Here is a 13,832-nt window from a genome sequence, read left to right on the forward strand (position 1 = left end):
TAAATATCCACCATTGGCACCAATGGACTAATGCCTTCATTGAGACTGGTGAGGAGGGGGATGGTAGATGGTTGTTTTTGAGACTGGTGGCCTATGATTAATGTGCCTCAGCGATTAGTGCTGGACCCATTGCTGTTTGTGGTTTGTATCAATACTTTGGATGAGAATGTTAAAGCCATGATTAGTAAGTTTGCAGATTCCACTAAGGTGGGTGATATCAATAGACAATAGGTGCAGGAGTAGGCCATTCGGCCCTTCGAGCCAGCACCACCATTCATTGTGATCATGGCTGATCATTCTCAATCAGTACCCCATTCCTGCCTTCTCTCCATACCCCCTGACTCCGCTATCCTTAAGAGCTCTATCTAGCTCTCTCTTGAATGCATTCAGAGAATTGGCCTCCACTGCCTTCTGAGGCAGAGAATTCCACAGATTCACAACTCTCTGACTGAAAACGTTTTTCCTCATCTCCGTTCTAAATGGCCTACCCCTTATTCTTAAACTGTGGCCCCTTGTTCTGGACTCCCCCAACATTGGGAACATGTTTCCTGCCTCTAACATGTCCAACCCCTTAATAATCTTATACGTTTCGATAAGATCCCCTCTCATCCTTCTAAATTCTAGTGTATACAAGCCTAGTCGCTCCAGTCTTTCAACATATGACAGTCCCGCCATTCCGGGAATTAACCTAATAAACCTACGCTGCACGCCCTCAATAGCAAGAATATCCTTCCTCAAATTTGGAGACCAAAACTGCACACAGTACTCCAGGTGCGGTCTCATAGGTTATAAAAAATTACAGCACGAGGTTGATCAGTTGGGCAAATGGGCTGATGAATGGTTAATGGATTTTAATGCAGATAAGATGTTGCATTTTGGGAAGTCAAACCAGGGACTTTCACAGTGAATAGAGGGGCTCTGCCGAGTGTTGTAGAGCAGAGGGATTTAGGAATGCAAGTACATGGTTCCTCAAAAGTGGTGTCATAGGTCGATAAGGTTGTCAGAGGGCTTTTGGCATATTGGCCTTCATCGTTCATAGTATTGAGTATAGAAGTTGGGATAGACACAAAATGTTGGAGTAACTCAATAGGACATGCAGCATCTCTGGAGAGAAGGAATGAGTGACGTTTCGGGTCGAGAAAACGTACCCTCTCTGTCGACAAAATGGAGAGGGTACAGAGGAGATTTACTAGAATGTTGCCTGGGTTTCAGCACTTAGGCTACAGAGAGAGGTTGAACAGGTTGGGTCTTTATTCTTTGGAGCGTAGAAGGTTGAGGGGGGACTTGATAGAGGTTTTTAAAATTTTGAGAGGGACGGACAGAGTTGACGTGGGTAGGCTTTTCCCTTTGAGAGTGGGGAAGATTCCAACAAGGGGACATAGCTTCAGAATTGAGGGACAAAGGTTTAGGGGTAACATGAGGGGGAACTTCTTTACTCAGAGGGTTGTGGCTGTATGGAATGGGCTTCTGGTGGAAGTGGTGGAGGCTGGCTCGATTTTATTATTTAAGAGTAAATTGGATAGGTATATGGATAAGAGGGGATTAGAGGGTTATGGTCTGAGTGCAGGTAGATGAGACTAGGTCAGGGAGAATGGTCGGCGTGGACTGGTAGGGCCGGACAGGCCTGTTTCCATGCTGTAGTTGTTATATGTTATATGTTATATGTTATATGGGTCTCGACCCAAAACGTCGCCCATTCCTTCTCTCCAGAGATGCTGCCTGTCCCGCTGAGTTACTCCAGCTTTTTGTGTCTATTTTCGGTTTAAACCAGCATCTGCAGTTCCTTCCTGCACATAGAAGTTGGGATGTTATGTTACAGTTGTACAAGATGTTGTTGAGGCCACATTTGGAGTATTGTGTTCAGTTTTGTTCACCCTGTCATAGGAAAGGTCTTGTTGAGCTGGAAAGAATGCAGAGAAGATTTACGAGGATGTTGTCACAGCATCAGGATGGGCCTGAGGTATAGAGAGAGGTTGAGCAGGCTGGGACTTATTCATTGGATCTAGGAGGATGAGGGGCAATCTTATAGAGGTGTATAAGATCATGAGGGGACAGAGTCTTTTATCTAGAGTAGGGGAATCAAGAACCAGACGATATAGGTTTACATTGAGATTTAGTTTCGTTTATTATCGTCACATTCACTGAGGTACAGTGAAAATCTTTTTTGTTGCGTACTATTCAGTCAGCTGAAAGACTATACATGATTATAATCAAGCCGTCCACAGTATACAGATACTGGATAAAATGCAACAAAATTCAAACTAATTGAACGTTAATTATTTTGGCAGCAAAATTTAGTAGCTGAGATTTCTTTAAATTATTTTCTCTTCCTTTTCGGAAGACACTCGCACTTATAGGATAACTGTCTGTAAGTGAAACATCCTTATGTTTCATCCAAATGGCCATTTCATCTTCTATCCATGCACATGTTCACAAACTGCTTCAGAGAACTGAGGACAATTTTAGTGCCTCATAAGTGAACCGGCATAAAATGAACCTGTCAGAAGGTGGTCTCAGGGTCTTGTTTCAAAATCATGCACTGCATTAATTTGTTGTTAACTGATCAGATAGGGAAGGCTTTTTCCCACTTATGAGTGTTGTGGACAGCATATTTTCTAGTGTGCCATAACTTCTGTAACTGATGAACTTGAGTTTATGCAGCTTTTAATCACGCAGGTCTTTGATAGTACTTACTATTGTATGCAAATTTGATATAGAATTTATTTTACTAGCTACTTAGTGGGCAGATTAATTTATAATTTTCATCTCCAACTGCCGGCGTGACATTAACCGCCTCAAATTCTCCACTCCCCTGACTCACTCTAACCTCTCCCCTCCTGAACGTGCAGCCCTCCACTCACTCTGCAACAACCCTGACTTAGTAATCAAACCCGCTGACAAGGGAGGTGCTGTGGTAGCCTGGCGTGCTGACCTCTACCGGACCGAGCCCAGACGACAACACTCAGACACCTCCTCCTACTTATCCTTGGACCATGACCCCACTGACGAGCACCAGACCTTAATCACCAACACCATCACGGGCCTCACCAATTCTGGCGCTCTACCCTCCAATGCCTCCAACCTTATCGTTCCCAGCCCCGCACGGCCCGATTTTACCTTCTACCTAAAATCCATAAACAGAACTGTCCTGGCAGACCCATTAGTTTCTGCCTGTTCATGTCCCACCGAACTTATTTCCACCTACCTCGACTCCATCCTATCCCCCCTGGTCAAATCCCTCCCCACCTACGTCCAAGACACCTCACATGCTCTCCGTCTCCTCGATAACTTCCGGTTTCCAGGCCCCCACTCCCTCATCCTTACCATGGATGTCCAGTCACTCTACACTTCCATCCCCCACAAGGATGGTCTTGAAGCCCTCCGTTTCTTCCTCGACCGTAGAACCAACCAATCCCCATCTACTAACACTCTCCTCCGCCTAGCAGAGCTGGTTCTTACCCGTAACAACTTCTCCTTTGACTCCTCCCACTTCCTCCAAACCAGAGGCGTAGCTATTGGCGCTCGCATGGGCCCTAGCTATGCCTGCCTCTTTGTCGGGTACGTCGAACAATCCCTGTTCCAGACGTACACTGGCCCCATCCCCGAACTCTACCTCCGCTACATCGACGACTGCATTGGTGCTACCCCTTATACCCATGCAGAACTCACTGACTTCATACACTTCACTTCCAATTTCCATCCTGCCCTTAAATATACCTGGACTATCTCCGACATCTCCCTACCATTCTGGATCTCACCATCTCCATCACAGGAGACAGACTAGTGACTGACATCTACTACAAACCCACTGACTCCCACAGCTATCTGGACTACACTTCTTCCCACCCTGTCTCCTGCAAAAAGTCTATCCCTACTCCCAATTCCTCCATCTATGCTGCATCTGTGTGAGATGCTGGATGAGGATGTTTCACCCTCATCTATGCTGGATGAGGAGTTTCACACTAGGGCATCAGAGATGTCCTCATTCTTCAGGAAACGGGGCTTCCCCTCTTCCATTATAGATGAGGCTCTCTCTAGGGCCTCCTCTATATCCCGCAGCTCTGCTCTTGCTCCCCCTCCCCGCATTCGTAACAAGGACAGAATCCCCCTCGTCCTCACCTTCCACCCCATCAGCCAGCGTATCCAACAAATCATCCTCCAACATTTCTGTCACCTAAAACGGGACCCCACTACTGGCCACATCTTCCCATCTCCTCCCCTTTCTGCGTTCCGCAGAGACCGTTCCCTCCGTAACTCCCTGGTCCACTCGTCCCTTCCTACCCAAACCACCCCCTCCCAGGGCACTTTCCCCTGCAACCGCAGGAGATGCAACACCTGTCCCTTTACCTCCCCCCTCAACTCCATCCAAGGACCCAAACAGTCTTTCCAGGTGAGACAGAGGTTCACCTGCACCTCCTCCAACCTCATCTATTGTATCCGCTGCTCTAGATGTCAATTTCTCTACATCGGCGAGACCAAACGCAGGTTCGGCGATCGTTTCGCTCAACACCTTCGCTCAGTCCGCCTTAACCAACCTGATCTCCCGGTGGCTGAGCACTTCAACTCCCCCTCCCACTCCCAGTCTGACCTTTCTGTCATGGGCCTCCTCCAGTGCCATAGTGAGGCCCACCGGAAATTGGAGGAACAGCAGCATATTTCGCTTGGGCAGCTTGCAGCCCAGCGGTATAAACATTGACTTCTCCAACTTTAGATAGTTCCTCTGTCCCTCTCTTCCCCTCCCCTTCCCAGTTCTCCCTCTGTCTTCCTGTCTCCACCTATATCTTTTCTTTGTCCCGCCTCCCTGACATCAGTCTGGAGACGGGTCTCGACCCGAAACGTCACCCATTCCTTCTCTCCTGAGATGCTGCCTGACCTGCTGAGTTACTCCAGCATTTTGTGATATCTTTAATTTATAATTTGGTATTTATGCCACTTTTTTTTTTTAAATGGCTATAATTGTTTGTAACCTCCCCTCCAATTCTTCTTTGCATGCTGAACGTTCAGCCGCTTTTTTCTATCTGTAAATGGTGATGAAACTGTGCTAGCAAATTGGACAGCAGAGTGCAGAAATAGTCTACGATATTTCTCTGATCCTATATATTAAAAAAACTCTTTGACCTACAGGAAAATATGTTTGGCGGATGTCCTCATTAATGCCAGTGCATGTGAGGAGGTTTCATAACTGCTGCTCACTCATGCAACAAAACAAAAACATCTTTTGTTGCTCAGTGAATCAAACTCTTGCACAAAATATCACATGCATAATATTTACTAAGGATTTCATCTCCACCACCAATTCTGCCCCTGCAACCACCACCCATTGACACATAGAAACAGAAAATAGATGCAGGAGTAGACCATTTGGCCCTTCGAGCCAGCACCATCATTCAATATGATCATGGCTGATCATCCAAAATCAGTACCCTGTTCCTACCTTTTCCCCATATCCCTTGATTCTGTTAGCCCTAAGAGCTAAATCTAACCAGAGATGCCCAGAGATTGTGGATAATTGAGAATTTCATTGCACATTTGATCACTGTCTGCTGTAGTAAATAAGAATAAAAACAGATGAACGCAGTTGTATGCTCAGTAAATTCATTAGAATTCACTCTAATGTTATTGTTCTGAATTATTGTTGATGGTCTTAATGTTGGGGGTGCCCCAATTGTCCATAAATTTCATATTCATAATTTTTTATAGAAGTTGCAGATTTATATGTTGCATTCCAGTTCATCAGCACTCATTCTTGATCTCACTGCATCAATATACCAGTGAAATGGCCAGTTGCAAATTTAATTTGGTATAGAAGCTGAACAGTTTGTATACTTGAAATATTGTCTATGTATTTCATAATGGTTTCTTTCCTGTATAAATTGTCCAAGTGATACTCAAATTAGCGGTGCCATGAGAATGATCAGCCATGATCACATTGAATGGCGGTGCTGGCTCGAAGGGCCGAATGGCCTACTCCTGCACCTATTGTCTATTGTCTATTGACTCACATTTTACATTGTAGCATGAATTGGAGAACTTTGGGTATGAAGAGAGATTCAATGTTCTGAAATTGTATTCCCTGGAGTGAAGATGGCTGAGGGGTGACTTGATAAAGGTTATTAAAATAATAAGAGGTACAGATAGCCAGAATCTTTTTTCCCAAGTTAAGGGTGTCAAAAACAAGTGAGCATAAATTTAAGGTGAGGGAAGCAAGGTTTATAAAGAATTTGAGGGGAAGGTTTTTTTACACAAAATGGCTGATGGCTGAAACCCGTTGCCAGAGGAGGTGTAGGAATCAGACACAATCATTACATTTAAGATATGTACTTCCAGGCACTTGATTAGGCATTGCATAGAAGGAAAACACAAAATGCTGATTTAAACCAGCACCTGCAGTTTTTTGTCCTAGAGAATAGACAATAGGTGCAGGAGGAGGCCATTCGGCCCTTCGAGCCTGCACCGCCATTCAATGTGATCATGGCTGATCATTCTCAATCCGTACCCCGTTCCTGCCTTCTCCCCATACCCCCTGACTCCACAATCCTTAAGAGCTCTATCTTGCTCTCTCTTAAATGCATTCAGAGAATTGGCCTCCACTGCTTTCTGAGGCAGAGAAGTCCACAGATTCTATAAAGCTTGGACTGATAGGGGATTTATTTAATGCATTGAGCGGTGTAATGGGTAAAATTGCACATCGGAATTTGTTTCACAGTCACAAAATGGCTGAATGTTCGGTATACGTACTTTCAGAATGAAACCCGGAGCTTGTAAATCTGAGCGTGTTATTTCCGTTTTAGTTATTCCTGATGAACCACTTCCTCCGTTGCCACAATATCTGAGCTGAAAGGAGTGTTACACATGTTATCGTTTTCTGGTCACTGCTTCTCAGCAAAGAACGAGTGACCTCAGGAGCAAGACCGAAGTTGCAAAGGACAACAAGAAGATTGGTTGCCATCTGTCAATGCATAGAAGGATATGGACCAGTGTAGATCAGCAAAAAGGTCAGCACGGATGTGGAGGACCAAAGGGCCCATTTCTGTGTTGCACAACAACTGACTCTATTACTTGTGTAGTTTTAGTTTAGAGATTCAGCAAGGAAACAGGCCCTTTGGCTCACCGAGTCTGCGCCGACCAACGATCCCCATACAGTTACATTATCCTACACACACTAGGGACAATTTACAATTATACCAAGCCAATTAGCCTTCACACCTGTACGTCTTTGGAGCGTGGGAGAAAACCGGAGATTCCAGAGTAAAGCCACGCAGATCACGTGGAGAACGTACAAACTCCATACAGACAGCACCCATAGTCAGGATCAAACCTGGGTCTCTGATGCAGTAAGGCAGTAACTCAACTACTGCGCCACCGTGCCGCCCTCACACAACAAATAGAGCAGCTATCAGTATAAGAGGATCAAAAACAAATAATGTGGTCATCTTTGCACTTTAAAAATTAGTACAGGAATTTTTGAAGTGTGATTATATTTACAGGCATTAATTTTGAAATTCTCTTTAGAGGCATTAAATTTGAAATCACATAAATGTATAACACCTCGCACCAAAATGAATACATTGTCATGATAGATCTATGGTTTAGATAGAATTAATTATATAATTGATTTTTATTTCGGCAATGGGACTTACTGTAAGAATTACTTTATTTTAAGAATTTACTTCAAGAATGTACTTACTTTAAGAATTGGCTATAGTCATAGCTAGAATATAGAAATAGTCCTAAATATAATGTGTGTAAGAAAGAACTGCAGATGTTGGTTTAAATCGAAGGTATGACACAAAATGCTGGAGTAACTCAGCAGACAGGCAGCATCTCTGGAGAGAAGGTGATATTTCGGGTTGAGACCCTTCTTCAGACTGATCATAAATAATGTTCTTGCTTTTAAATAATTTAACAAAATGTGGCTTGTTTGGATATGTAATATATTATAATTTGCTCTAAATGATCTTTAATAATATAAATTAAAATGGTGATTATCATTTAATCCTTTGTTTAAGAAAAAATGGACTGCATGTTCTTATCCTTAATTCCAACTTGTTTCTGACTTGCCTTGTGTGTCTTGTGCCTTGCACTTTCTCACTTTAGATTTCTTCAGCAAAATAGTGCACCTCCAATGAGTGTTTAGCTTTTTGTATCTTATGCAAAAGTAAGAAATGTGTTTACCCCTTTATAAACTAAGCAAAATACTATTCTGAATTGTAAAATATACAATAAAATTGCTAGTAGTTCACCATCTGGACAATCAATTGCTGAAGGCAGTTTAACCCCAAAATAATTATTGCTTCATTTATCAATGACACTTGTACCCATAAATAATTTTATCTTTATCATATTGTTGCCAGTAGAGCTTTGGTTAAAATATCACTTATTGATTTTGAAATAAGATTGAAATTCAATATTCTTCAGCATATATTTCTACCTTTTCAATTATGGTGGTCTGTGAAATCAAATTATCAAACAATGATATAAAATTTTGGCCATTGTTTTTTACCTAGCTATCTTTATAAAAGCAAAGGACATTACAATTATTTTTTTTCGTTTCTGCTTCTGTGACGGAAAATTTAAAGCACCCAAATGCATATGTTGGAATGACATTGCAACATGGTTTGCAGACCAGAACTTTGCCAAGGCTGAGGAAGTCTTTTTTTTAATGCCCTCCTCTGAAGCTTCCAGGGTACTGCGATAGAGTGAGGCAAATGGTCATAAGCATTCGCTATTTCCCCAGTGGGAGTTGCTGAAATGTTGTATGTCATTCTTGAAGGTGAAGCTTACTTTTATAGTTTACCACTCAAAGGAAGAAGGTGTAGAATATGAACCAGTTTTTCTATGTTGGATGTCGATCATTTCCATCCTGCACTCAAATTCACTTGGGCCATCTCCGACATCTCCCCACCATTTCTAGATCTCACCGTCTCCATCACAGGAGACAGACTAGTGACCGACATCTACTACAAACCCACTGACTCCCATAGCTATCTAGACTACACTTCTTCCCACCCTGCTTCCTGTAAAGACTCTATCCCATACTCCCAATTCCTCCGTCTACGCTGCATCTGCGCCCAGGATGAGGTTTTCCATACCAGGGCATCGGAGATGTCCTCATTCTTTAGGAAACGGGGGTTCCCTTCTTCTGTTATACATGAGGCTCTCACTGGGGTCTCCTCAATATCCCGCAGCTCCGCTCTGGCTCCCCATCCCCCATTCGTATCAAGGACAGAGTCCCCCTTATCCTCACCTTCCACCCCATCAGCCGTCGCCTACAGCATGTAATCCTCCAACATTTTTGCCACCTCCAACAGGATCCCACTACTGGCCATATCTTCCCATCTCCACCCCTTTCTGCTTTCCGCAGAGACCGTTCCCTCCGCAACACCCTGGTCAATTTGTCCCTTCCCACCCAAACCACCCCCTCCCCAGATACTTTCCCCTGCAACCGCAGGAGATGCAACACCTATCCCTTTACCTCCGCCCTCGACTCCATCCAAGGACCCCAACAGTCTTTTCAGATGAGGCAGAGGTTCACTTGCACCTCCTCCAACCTCATCTACTGTATCTGCAGTTGCAGGTGTTAACTTCTGTACATTGGCGAGATCAAACGCAGACTCGGCGACCGTTTTGGTGAACATTTCCGCTCAGTCCACCTTAACCTACCTGATCTCTCGGTTGCTCAGCACTTTAACTCCCCCTCCTATTTCCAATCTGACTTTTCTGTCCTGGGCCTCCTCCATTGTTAGAGTGAGGCCCAGCGCAAATTGGAGGAACAGCATCTCATATTTCGCATGGGTAGCTTACACCCCAGCGGTATGAACATTGACCTCTAACTTCAAATAGCTCTTGCTTTCCCTCTCTTTCCATTCCCTCCCCCTTCCCAGTTCTCCCACCAGTCTTAACATCTCCAACTACATTCCATCTCTGTCCCACCCACTCCCCTGATATCGGTCTGAAAAGGTCTCGACCCGAAACGTCACCCATTCTTTCTCTCCAGAGATGCTGCCTGTCCCGCTGAGTTACTCCAGCATTTTGTGTCCACCTTCCTATGTGGGACCTTGTGAGGGGCTTTATTGGGGTCCTGTAGACCATATCAACAGCATTGCCTTCATCAATAGGTTTTGTTTCTTCGAGAAAAAATCAATTAAATTGGTCAGAAAGGATTTCTCCCTAACAAAGCCAAACTGATTAGCTTTGACCAGATGATAGACACAAAATGTGGGGGCAACTCAGCAGGTCAGGCAGCACCTCTGGAAAAAAGAAATAGGTGATATTACTGGTCGAGACCCTTCTTCAGAGTGAGAGTCAGGGGAGAGATGTGAAACTAGAGGTATGAAAAGGTACAGAGGAAATCAGAGCCAGGACCAATGGCCAAGGAGTCCATAATGGTCAATTGTTGGCTGTGGAGGAGGAGATAACAAAAGTTTGCAAACAGTGAAACTAGCAGAATAACTAGGATGGAGGAGGGACGGAGAGAGAGGGAATGCAAGGGTTACTTGAAACTAGTGAGATCAATATTCATACTGCCACAAAGACAAATACAACTAATCCACTCCATTGTTTACCTCCATAGCGTTACCTAAATAAGCCACCATCACTGCTGAAAAAAATAATATGTAACATTTAACCATAAACATTATTTTTACACTGCCAAACTCCCTTGATTTTCCATGACCAACAAAATGATTTTGACAGCATCATGCCTTGTCATCAGACATCTGAGATAGTGGTTTATTTAAACAGTCTTATGTCAATGATGACAGAAAGGTTTGGATTAGATTACTGTGTACATTATATTTTCTGCTACTATCAGAGGTGGATCTTTTTGTCTCCCTGCCACTGCATGCTAATTGTTTTTTGCCTTTTTACCTTTCCATCTCTCCTAGACTCTGGAAACATTTTAAACATTTTCTATAACATGCCTTCTGCCATAAATGTTTAATGCCAAGTGTTCAAATTTCTCTCTTTACAGCAATCTTGTATCCAGACTGGACATTTAAATATAATATAATGTCAGCATTGACAAGGCAGTAGTTCTTTTGCTCTCAGTACCTTTGTGTGGATCACAGTTGTACACACAAATCCAGTTTTTGTTGACTATTTTAATTTGTTTTAAATCCAAGATTTCTTGCAAAAGAAAAATTTGTTAAATACGATTCAATTCAAACTTTTTTGATGTTCCATAAGACCTTTTAATTTCCAACAGAATCGTATTGGTGCTGCAAGCCAGTTACATTATGATGTCGGAGGAATATTATGCGATGTTCATTCATGCAATGAAATGATAGTTTCTGGGTAAGAAAATATTTGTATTTAAATGGTGTTGTGGTAGAATTAAAGAATTGCATGTTAAATAGTAACATATTCCCTGTAGTAGCTAGAAGGCCAAAATTTCATCGAGGGGTGGGAACCAAATATATTTGAGGTTAAAAATGCTTCTGAATTCTTTGATTTTTAAAAACTTTTTACGAGTTGTCTGTATGATAAAATACATGTGAGTTATTTTGCATTTCGTTTATGGTTTATTTTCTGTGGTAGATGTTATCGCTGAGTAATTACCATGCTGGTGAATTATCTCTCTTAAAGTACGAAAATTTGAAAATCTTTAACTAATGGGAAATTGTATCTGTATCTCTGTTTGTCGGGTTTCTGTATCTCTGTTTGTTGTCGGGTACTGTGTTTATTAGCTTCAGTTTTACATTTAATAATAGAGCTCAATCAGTATTATGAAAGAACTGCAGTTACTATTGAAAACTTGTGAAATTATCAATGAACAAATCAAAATTTGTTCCTAAATGTTTACAGTGAAACGATAGGCAGATGTTGGATTTTCAATATACTTTATGCACTTTGGCAGGCAGATGAAATAGCTTTTTATATTATATACTTTTTAAACTCCAGCCACTGGAATGCTTTCCCCTTGATATCCATCGACTACAGTTTTATCAAGGGTCCTTGTTGCATTACTCAGTCAAATTCTGCTTTGGTGTCAAGGCAGCTAGTCTCAAGCTCCTCTCTGGAATTCAGCTTTTCCTGATTTGTTATGACCAACATTGTAATGAGATCATGATCTGAGTAGTCATGGCAAATTCCAAATTCAGCTTTGGTGAGCAGGTTATATTTAAATAAATGGTGCTTGGTAACCATATTGATGACACTTTGCATTACTTTTTGGTAACCCAGATTGCTCTGGAACATGAGACTTTAGTGCTATAACCAAGAGGTTGGCTGGTCCTATGGTCTTTGTCGCATCCAGTGCTTTCAGCTGCCTCTTGATATACAGAGTGAATTGAATTGGCTGAAGTCTGAATGCTAATATTAATGGGACCTCAAGACGAAGCTGGGTTGGATTGCCCATTTGGCAGTTCCTGTTGAACATGACTGTGAATAATTGAACTTAGCTTTTGTTTCTCACGTGCTGGGCCTCTCCAAGAATGATGATGGGGATGTCCTTGTATCCTCTTCAGATTACAGAGCTTTAATGTGATTGCTTTGCTTGATTCTGCTTATTACAAGCTGTTTTTGTTCAGCAATCATGCACTAAAATATCAGCTGACATTTTGCATTTTTACTCTCTGCAGGAGAATTGTACCCCTAATCTCTGGTACCATGGCAAGAATATGCGATTAATGTGTTTGAAATTTTTGTCTTGTATCTATGTTGAAGAGGCCTTTGGATCAATTGAGTTTGATTACACATTATTTCTCTTGATTAATTGGGAGATTGGTTCTTAATATTTTATGTGGTATTTGCGCATTAGTAATTGGATATGATCGACCATCTTGCAGTGAGGGGGGGAAAGTTGATTACACAAGTTGAAAAGTTGTTCATTCTAGGTTGTATGTGAGTTAAACGTGTCTATTGGTGAGAAAGTTTGAACTCGCAGGGATCTCCTCAGATTTAAGGAGATGTGGCATTTTGGGTGAGGAAAACCAAAATAATAAACTAAACCATGTTACAAAGAAAGACCTATCGTTTGCATTGTTGACAATTATTTTCACTTGAGCTCTGATTCAAGAAGGCTAATTCATTATTAAATAAGAGAATTGCTTCATAAGCAATGTCATGTCAAGGCTGAAGTTATATTGTCTGGCATAATTGCTAATTTATATTGATTAATTGTTACATTAAAAAAAATTGTTGACTAAATCATGTTAAAAATCATCATGGATGGAAATGCAGTAGGGAAAATGGTGTTAAATGAAAGCACAATGAATGTTGTCCAGAATATTAGATGCTTTGATTTAATAAGCAGCAACAAGTATGATCAGGTTTCGAGTTATTTTTTAATCTTTATTTAATTACAATAATTTAGTTTAATTCAGTAAAACAAATGCCTTTCGTGATCGTAGACTGATTGTTTTGTTCTTAAATGCTATTCATGTATCAGGAAGGAGTAAATATGTAAGAGACTAAATATGATTTTGAGATATTAAGTAGCTAGAATTTAGCCGAGAAAACCGAGCAAATTGGAGCCTGCTACTTTAGACTTTAGATATACACCACAGAAACAAGCCCTTTGGCCCACCGAGTCTGCGTCGACCAATGATCACCCAGTACATTAGCTCAATTATATGCACTAGGAACAATTTACAATTTTACCACAACCAATTAACCTACAAGCCTGTATGTCTTTGGAGTGTCGGGGGAAACTGGAGCCCCTGGAGAAAACTCATGTGGTCACAGGGAGAATGTACAAACTGCGTTCAGGCAGTACCCGTCGTCAGAAACGAACCCGGTCTCTGGCGCTGTAAGGCAGCAACTTTACCGCTGCGCCACTGTGCCGCTCTTAATGACCTAGAGTGGTCATTAGATGGGTGGGAATATATTTT

The 13,832-nt window shown here is 42.0% G+C and overlaps 1 protein-coding gene across 1 annotated transcript in view; it reads left to right on the forward strand.

The window, feature by feature from the left end:
- fbxw8 (F-box and WD repeat domain containing 8) overlaps positions 1–13,832 on the forward strand; it is a 134,771-nt gene that overhangs the window by 16,207 nt on the left and 104,732 nt on the right. The window contains exon 4 of the mRNA XM_078421751.1: positions 11,207–11,295. Coding sequence (XP_078277877.1) covers positions 11,207–11,295 — 89 coding nt within the window. The remainder of the gene's footprint in view (positions 1–11,206; positions 11,296–13,832) is intronic.

This window comes from Rhinoraja longicauda, chromosome 25 (genome assembly GCF_053455715.1).
Source record: "Rhinoraja longicauda isolate Sanriku21f chromosome 25, sRhiLon1.1, whole genome shotgun sequence".
Taxonomy (NCBI): Eukaryota; Metazoa; Chordata; class Chondrichthyes; order Rajiformes; family Arhynchobatidae; genus Rhinoraja; species Rhinoraja longicauda.